This window comes from Accipiter gentilis, chromosome 10 (assembly GCF_929443795.1).
Source record: "Accipiter gentilis chromosome 10, bAccGen1.1, whole genome shotgun sequence".
NCBI lineage: Eukaryota > Metazoa > Chordata > Aves > Accipitriformes > Accipitridae > Astur > Astur gentilis.
The window spans coordinates 5,427,990-5,436,901 of NC_064889.1; the positions used below are offsets into that span (position 1 = coordinate 5,427,990).

Consider the following 8,912-nt stretch of genomic DNA (forward strand, 5'->3'; position numbering starts at 1 on the left):
GGTTTCATGGGATCAGGCTGGGATCCTATGCTCTTATTTCCCTTCCCAAATTTCACCTTTCTAATCCATGGAAGTAGGAACGGTCCAAAGACCATTTGGACAAGTTTGATCTCCAACTCATATCCCTGGCTCTTACCAGATCCCAGCTGCTATGTATATCACTCTACTGTCAACAGTTGTACATGCCTTTAATTTCTCCTGGGAACAGCATATGCTTTTTATACAGTCAAGCACCTAGCACATGCACTTGCAAGATGAGACACAGGCAGGAAAAAAACCCTCAACATTAACAGCATAATTGGAAATTCAGGTCCCATGATCTCAGTTCACTGCTAAATCAGGCATCCCTAATGTCAATATCCATTTCAGCACAATTCAATTATCAGATTTTTATTAATTAAACTTCTCCTAGTAGATTGGCATGAGCTTCCAATAGAGAAGGATCCTGTACAGCAGCTGACTAGAAAAATCTTTAGCATTGTCAGTTTACCAGGTTCGTTTATGCACCACTTCAAGGACTCTTGCCCGTTATCCTTGCCAGAAGACTGCTCTTTGCCTACAATAACATCTGTTTTGCCTGCAATTTATTTGCTGTTTCCAATGCTCTGACAGCCTGGATAGCTAGAAAGGGGGCAGCAGAGCAAACCTCATGGGAGCTCACTGCGCAGAACTGTGTTCAGGGTCCTGCCGTCTGCTGCTTCCAGGCGTTTCACGCATCAGAGGAGCGGAGCTTTCTGTACTTCCTATGCTCATACAATCCTGGCAGCTAAGCTCATCATCAACAGCTTCTGTCGACAGGCAGTAATTCATAACACCATGGAGAGCATGCACGCTCTCCTTTTAACTGCTGCTGTTTGCTTTCTCTGTCAAGGTGAGTGATCCTTAATTTGTTTATTCTTTGTTGATGAAGCAGGGGGGGTTGAAAAGGTGAACAGGAGATGGCTTTGGTGCAAATTATTTCTAAGAAGTGCTGAAGCTCACTCCAAGCTAATGGATAAATGTACAAAATCCTAGTACAGCTCTTTTTGGTACATAGGTTGTTGTTGGGTTAGTGTTGGGGTTTTTTTAATATCTCCTTGTAAAGTAGTTAAGTAGTCCTGATTCAAGATGCCAAACAGGACACACAAAGCCATTTTAACATTAAGAAGAAAAAGCACCTTGCATCTAAAGGTGTGGTTTTACATATTGTAGAGAAGACCACAAGAAAGTGATAATATTAAACAGCTTTAAATATGTGCTGCAAACAGTGCACCTTCTCTCTGTAGATATGGAAAGCACCAAAACATTTCAATAAAAAAAAAATAAATGCACTTCTCTAGATACGGTGGATGCTAGATTTAATTAGAGTGCTGGTGACATGTAAAAAGGCTGGCAATTGAGGATTGACTATAATAGGGAGTCATTAAAATCTAGCTTTAAAACTATTTACCTAAAAGATTTGGGAGTATTTATTCCAGGAAGTCTTGCTCTGAGCAATACGAGATATCAATAAATAATACGGGCAAGGCTAGCAGTTAAAAAAGTGTGAAAGAAATGTGTTCATTTTTTAGTTAGCAAGTTGGCTTGAATGATTTTACTAATCTGAAAATAAAATTGCTCTCCAAGTGAACGGGGGGGGGGGGGGGGGAAGGAAGAAAAAAGGGAAAACAAAAAAGCTTTAGCTTTTAGCTGAATACAGTTTCACATAAGGGGGACCCTGTTGTCTTAGGGAGAGGGGAGCTCTTACAAAGATCAGAAAGTAACACATTCTTTGTGAAACACTACAGATCAGTCACCTGCAGATACTTCTGCCTCCCATCTCTTTCTCTACTGAAAAACCACTGTCTGGCAAAAAACAAACACAACCTTGCAAATATCTATAGATTCATATTTGTGTTTCAAAGGAACTGTAGAGTATGTTCAACAGACTTCAGTTTTGGGGCTTTGCCAAATTTGCATAGTGTCATCCATAAATGACAAAACAGGCTTTCTTTTGTTTTTCAGTTAAGAGTGCTTGAGGATGTGTCGTCCAGCAGAGAGTTTAAGAGAAAGTCCCCTAAAAATAAAATGTCGTTGGCCTTTAAGTAGTGTCCAGCTGTCAGGATGGTTATTGCCTAGCTAGCTCTGAAAGTAAAAAGGTAGTGTGAAATACAGGCTCTCTCACCCCTCATCCCGAAACAGTTGAAAGACCTCGTTATTTAAGTATCTGTTTGCAGTTTTTCTGTTGGCCACAGGGCACCATGAACAGCAGTTATCAGTGGCAAAACGGACAGCTGGAATATATACTAAATAAAAATTACTTAGAATAATAAACGAGTAATTAGTACATTTCTTTGAATGTGCTGAAAAGTCTTTGAATATGGTGGTAATCAATTTTTAATTCTTTTTTCCGCATTTTAACAAGCAGGCTGTTATCATCGCTATAATCACGCAATCATGACTCAGGCTAGTTCTCATTTCCTGGGAATCCTCCTATTGCAGAACGCTCTGACAGCTTACAAGCGGCCTGGTCCGTCGGGTTACGCTTTTCCCTCCTTCTGCTCCACACACCCACAGCTTCGGCAGGTCTAGGGGACTAGGCCTGTGAGGGGAAAGTGCTTTTGTACGTCCAGTCCTTCAGTAACTCCCCCAAACTATTTTTTGAGCCCATTTGCAGAGATGTGTGTGAGAAAAACTCTGTCATAGCATTGCCTTTCATTGTGTTTCTTCTGCCAGCCTAAGCGAAGGCCAGTCGTGACACACTACTACCCGCTTAGGCAAGGCTTGGCCTTTCCCCACACATCACACGGATGCTAAGCAGCTAATGCCCATCAAGACAGGAACCAAAAGCGGCATCGAGCCTCCCCACGCGGGGGGCTGCTGCCTCGGAGGCTGCGCCTGCCCCCGCGGCCGCTCACCCCGCCGTGCCCTCTGCAGGCGGTGGCGGCTCCGAGGCTGAGCACCGGCTCTACGCGGCCCTCTTCGAGAGCTACAACCAGTTCGTCCGTCCCGTCAAGAACGTCTCGGACCCCGTCATCATCCAGTTCGAGGTGTCCATGTCCCAGCTGGTGAAGGTGGTGAGTACCCGCCCCGCCGGGCCGCCCACGGGCGACGGGAGGGCCGGCGCCTCGCCCGACACACCTCTGTTTTCCAGGATGAAGTCAACCAGATAATGGAAACCAACTTGTGGCTGAAGCACGTAAGTAGAACTCCCCGACAGCCCAGACGGCACCAACTCGCCTCCTCCCAAGCGCGGGAGGTTCTCCCCAGTGCGGGCCGGGAAGACCCCGGCCCTCAGGGGCCGCGCCGGGGGCGGGAAGAGCCTTCCCCTCAGCGAGGCGCCTGCGGGCTCCCGGGAGCCCCGCGCTCGCCAAGCCAGCGCCAGGCCCCCCCTCCCTCGGGGCAAAGCCGCAGCCTAGGAAGGCATCACGGGCACGGGCGAGGCCCCCGGCGGCGCCCGGGGCGCCAGCAACGGCCGCCCCCCCTCAGCGCCCGCCCGGGCGCCGCTCTCCGGCGGCAACGCCGCCGCGCTGCTGCCCCCCAGCGGCCCGCGGCGGCGGAGCGCTGAGGGACGCCTCCCGCCGCCCCGCTCGGGCAGCCCCCGGCCGGAGGGGATGGGACGGGACGGGACGGGACGGGACGGGAGGAGGGCTGCCCGGCCCTCCGCGCCGCCTAGCGCGGGCAGGGCTAGGGCCCGGCCCCGGCCGTCCACCTGAGAAGCGGCATCTCCCACCTCGTTAAGGGACCGGCCACAAACACCGTCGTCGCCACCGACGCCCTCCACCTTTCCGCCTCACCCACTCCGGGTGCTGCAGCATTTAAATACGGGCCTGGCTCGGGGCGCTGCTGTTAAAACTCAGGTTGGGAGTCGTCAGCTGCAGCCCTAACCCTCCTACGCTTGGTAGGTTGCTGAATACTGTATTTTTGCTCTGAAGACTCTGAAGACACGCTGTCTTGGCAGACGCCGACGCAGAGGAAGCAGCTCAGCAAGGAGGTCCCGCACAGCATCGCTTGGTGCCGTTTAGCTCCCCGGAAGCAAAAACAAACCAAAAACGTTGACTTCACTTTCAAAAGTCGTTATGGGTTAAAACTCGCTGTTGCAGTCAGCTTAATTACCAGCTTAATTGCCGGCTTCAGCTTAACATTCAACTTTGTTAAACTGGGGTTTAACGAGCCCTAATGAACAAGGCTGTACTTAAACGAGCAGTGACACCCTGCAGCCCTTTCTAACCCACCTACCCAGGGTCCTTTACTCAACGCTCACACCGAACACCAGAGCTGCCTATGAATTTGTTTTCACCATCTCGCAGACACCTGGCTTTCTGAGACCTAAGTTACTAAAGTCCTACACTCTCTGGCAAGAGAGTGCCTTATTCCTTCTTTCACCTTGTTTCAGCTACTGAGTAGATGTTCCTAGGACATGGAGCCACACACATCTACATCATACCTAGATCAATAGGCCCGCCAACTATCTCCATGTGAATAAACACCAGACGTGCATGCTTGTTAAAGAAACATCTAATCATTGTAGTATCCAAAATAAAACAACCCTAGAAGTGGTATGACAGTGCTTCATTTGAGTCTAGTCCATTGAATTTCAATTTCTTCGCAAATCTAACAGACTCATTTCTTCTATAATTAGATCTGGAATGATTACAAGCTTCGGTGGAATCCAGCGGACTATGGAGGTGCTGAATTCATCAGAGTACCATCTGGCCAGATCTGGAAGCCAGATATTGTTTTATATAACAAGTAAGACTCTTACATATTTATCTTCTTAATTCGTGAAGAAGGGGGGTGATGTTACTAGTTTAAAAAAAAAAATCAGCAGCATATTCACTGAACGCGTGTCCCACATTTCCCTATTGCTGTACTCACCTTCGTGCCATCTACATCACCATCACTGGGCAGGACCCAGCTCCTAACCAGGAGCTGCAAGTGGGCAGGCCAACATGAACTTTGCTTTTCCCCTTCACAAGCCCCCACTTTTACTATTATTTTTTCGCTGTCTACAAGGGAGGTGGCAAGAAGTTCCCTTAGACTGGAGAGTTCCTGTCTGTCAGTCAAACCTTTAACTGTAAAAATCTGAAATTCTAGCTTTTTAGCAGTTTAACTCACAATTTGACACCTTTACAATAATAGTGTTGGCATTTAAAAGCCACAGGTAAAGTTTACTTTGTATGTCAGTTTCTGAGACTGTGAGGAGCCAAACCATAACTAAACGGATCCCTCTGCTATGTAGGGAAGCAGTTCTCAATGAAAGGGACTTCACTGAGATGCAAAACTTAGGTCTATGGAACAGCAATGACACTTCTTTTCTAACTGTGGCCTTAAAACTTTAAATTACCTTTTAGTTTTACTTTTTCATATAAACAACTGAAATTGTCAGACGGATCATGTAAGATCTGTGTGATCAGGATAGTAACATGGGACTTAAAAAAAACCCTCACCAATTACACTCCTTATGCAAAGATGCACCTCAACCCTAATCCCTCTTTCATAGTTAATACCTGCACTGTCCACAGAAGAGGTGGAAATACCAAGACTGCAGGTATCCTCTTATCAGCCTGTGGGTCCTGATGTGCTTGATCTAGAATAGAACAAAATAGTTCAGTTGGAAAAGACCTGCAACAATCATCTAGTCTGACTGCCATTTGCAATCTCCTGTTTGCTGTTTTGAATATTGATGGCACTGAGCCATCTTATTATAAGGGAGAATATTTCCTTTCAAATCCTCCATGGGAAATTTATATGGCTGTTTATTTCAGTTTAACTATGCAAATTTATGACAGCCGCTAACTCAGTCCTGCACATGCAATTCAGCTCCACGTCAACACGTAATTGCTGACTTTCCCAAACAGATTAAAGTGTTAATGTATATGATCTGAATGTATGAAACTACCTGGAGTAGTTGCATTCTAATTTTTGTTATTTTTATTTGCTTTACAGTGCAGTTGGGGACTTCCAGGTTGATGACAAGACAAAGGCCCTATTAAAATACACGGGTGAGGTGACCTGGATACCTCCAGCTATATTTAAAAGCTCATGTAAAATAGATGTAACCTACTTCCCATTTGACTATCAGAACTGCACCATGAAGTTTGGTTCCTGGTCTTACGATAAAGCCAAAATTGACTTAGTTTTAATTGGCTCTACAATGAACCTGAAAGATTACTGGGAGAGCGGAGAATGGGCTATTATTAAAGCTCCTGGGTATAAACATGACATCAAATACAACTGCTGCGAAGAGATATATCCAGACATCACATATTCTCTTTACATTAGGCGTTTACCTTTATTTTACACTATCAATATGATTATTCCATGTCTGCTGATTTCTTTTCTGACTGTATTAGTTTTCTATTTGCCTTCAGACTGTGGTGAGAAGGTGACACTCTGCATATCGGTCCTTCTATCTTTAACAGTGTTCCTTCTTGTTATCACAGAAACCATACCTTCTACTTCCCTCGTAATTCCACTTATTGGGGAATACCTCCTTTTCACCATGATATTTGTAACTCTATCTATCGTCATTACAGTATTTGTACTTAATGTGCACTACAGAACACCCAAGACACACACAATGCCTGTGTGGGTGAGAACTATTTTCTTGAACTTACTTCCCAGGATCATGTTTATGACAAGGCCTGCCAGTGATGAAGAGAATAATCAGAAGCCAAAACCATTTTTCACTTCTGAGTTTTCAAACTTAAATTGCTTCAACAGTTCTGAAACCAAATGCTGCAAAGATGGCTTTGTATGTCAAGATATGGCATGCAGCTGTTGTCAGTATCAACGAATGAAGTTCTCGGATTTCAGCGGCAATCTCACAAGAAGTTCAAGCTCTGAGTCTGTAGATCCTCTGTTTTCACTTTCAGTTCTGTCACCAGAAATGAGAGATGCTATTGAAAGTGTTAAATACATTGCAGAAAATATGAAAATGCAGAATGAAGCAAAAGAGGTAAGAACATATTTTACTATTACTCAAACTGCAGATACCATTTGCCATTAGCGTGTTTTGTGAGAAAAAGAGATCTCAAAAAAAACCAAAAAAAAGAAAGAAAAAGAAAAAAAGGACAACACAGACCATTATTTTATACAAGTAAATTACCCAAGCCGTATTACAAGTATGTGCAATTTTGAATGTAGATAATTTTGGGGAGCAGCTCTGTTGCACAACATTCTCTTTATTGACATCATATATACTGAGTGAAGCACGTTAAGGTAACCACTGCTAGGGAAACATATTCAAGTATCCATCCTACAAGATTAGGAGTGAGGATTTTCCACGTTATAATCTGAATAGTGGAATTTGCTGACTCTATGGCCTTTAGGAAGTTACATTCTCCCTCCCGGAGCTTACCGTTAATAACAAAGAACATAAGAATGAATGTCCTTCACAGTGATGATGTTGCTTATTCTGCTGCTGCTGCTGTAAAGTGCTGTAGCTAAATGAGACAACTGCTGCAAGATGGGCACCATCATCTGTCATAAAACTGCATCTTGATGCAATAAAAAAAAAAAATAATTAAGGTTTTCTTTTTATCATGTTCCTCAAACATACTAAGAACAGTAGCCACACCACCACAATCGTCACTGAATTTAAATCCTCTGCAGTATGGCAGTTAAAGTTAGAATTAAGTTATTTTTTTAATGCTGAAATCAGAACTTCATTTAGAATTAGTTGGTACAGAAAATATGGGGTTGTTCTGCTTTTTTTAAGTCTGCCTTAACAAACAAGTTCTAAGCTAAAAAGCGCAAAATTTCAACAACAACAAATACATTATTCATTTATTAGCTTTCCTGAAGAAAAAAGAAGTAAAAATTTAAATTGTAATCTCAAGAGTAACTAAAATGATCACCTAATGTAGTTACTATTAATATATAACATAGATAATACTTCAGTGTCACTCTTGTTATAATGCCTGCTGTAAAAAAAAAAAAAAGTTAGAAAAATCTGGTTTTTGGAAAGTTGGCTCCCTCTCTACGTGGAAGGTAAGGAGATGTATTTTACATCATACATGAGAACAGTCAAATTTCAGTACTACATAAGAAACATATCAAATAATTACACACCAGTTAACCTTTGCCTTTTTACATACTGCCTAAAGACCAGCAGGAGCAGTCTGTTTCAGTAAAGTTTTCTGGACAAAGCTGATCACCTAAGAATGTAAAGCTTTCCACTTTCATTTTTGACATACAGAAGAGAATTTGTATCTCATGAAGTCCAATGGCTTGGTGAAAAACTTTTTGTGTTCGAAGTAGCAGCTTTTGGCTTTGCCACAAACAGCATATTCAAATAAAGCTTCTTCAAGATTAATTTATTTGTCAATTAAAACAGATATGTAAATTGTGCATACATGAAAAAGACATCTACATATGGAAAAAACCTGTGCTTCCTATATAAAATAGTACTAATTGCTAAGGCAAGTTATTCATCTAATAAACATCCCTACTTGCTATTCAATTTATTTTTCAGATTCAGGACGACTGGAAATACGTTGCCATGGTAATCGATCGTATTTTTCTATGGGTTTTCATCCTGGTATGTATTCTAGGAACAGCAGGATTGTTTTTACAACCTTTGATGGCTGGAGATGAAATGTAAAGATTAAGTAGTATGTTGTGAAATCAAATAAAACTTTTGCAAACCAACACTGCACCCCCACCCCAGCACCTGGTGTCTCTTCTATGTGTAGTAGAATAAGAATCTCTCTTGGCCTCAACTTTGCTTGAGCAAGAAGGCTTTGTTAAAAATGTGAAAAATGTGGGAAAAAAAAAGATTTTTAATCTTTACGACAGCTAATCTCAAAGTAATATGAGCCATGCTTGACAGCTACTTTCTGCAATAACTAGAAAAGATGTAAGTAGTACGTTAAAGTTTATAGGAATGGTTTAAGAAGGGGTTGATAAAAAACCTGAAAATTACATGAATATTCAGAAAGTCAAGACAG

At 43.0% G+C, this 8,912-nt stretch overlaps 1 protein-coding gene across 1 annotated transcript; it reads left to right on the top strand.

Annotated features, from left to right (window-relative positions):
• The first annotated feature begins 699 nt into the window (after positions 1–699).
• Positions 700–8,631, top strand: LOC126044066 (neuronal acetylcholine receptor subunit alpha-3). Its single transcript, XM_049813282.1, has 7 exons — positions 700–871; positions 2,896–3,035; positions 3,113–3,157; positions 4,601–4,710; positions 5,908–5,963; positions 6,837–6,919; positions 8,438–8,631. Exons 1-7 carry the CDS (start codon positions 817–819, stop codon positions 8,564–8,566), a joined length of 618 nt encoding a protein of 205 aa, XP_049669239.1. The 5' UTR covers positions 700–816; the 3' UTR covers positions 8,567–8,631.
• The last annotated feature ends 281 nt before the right edge of the window (positions 8,632–8,912 follow it).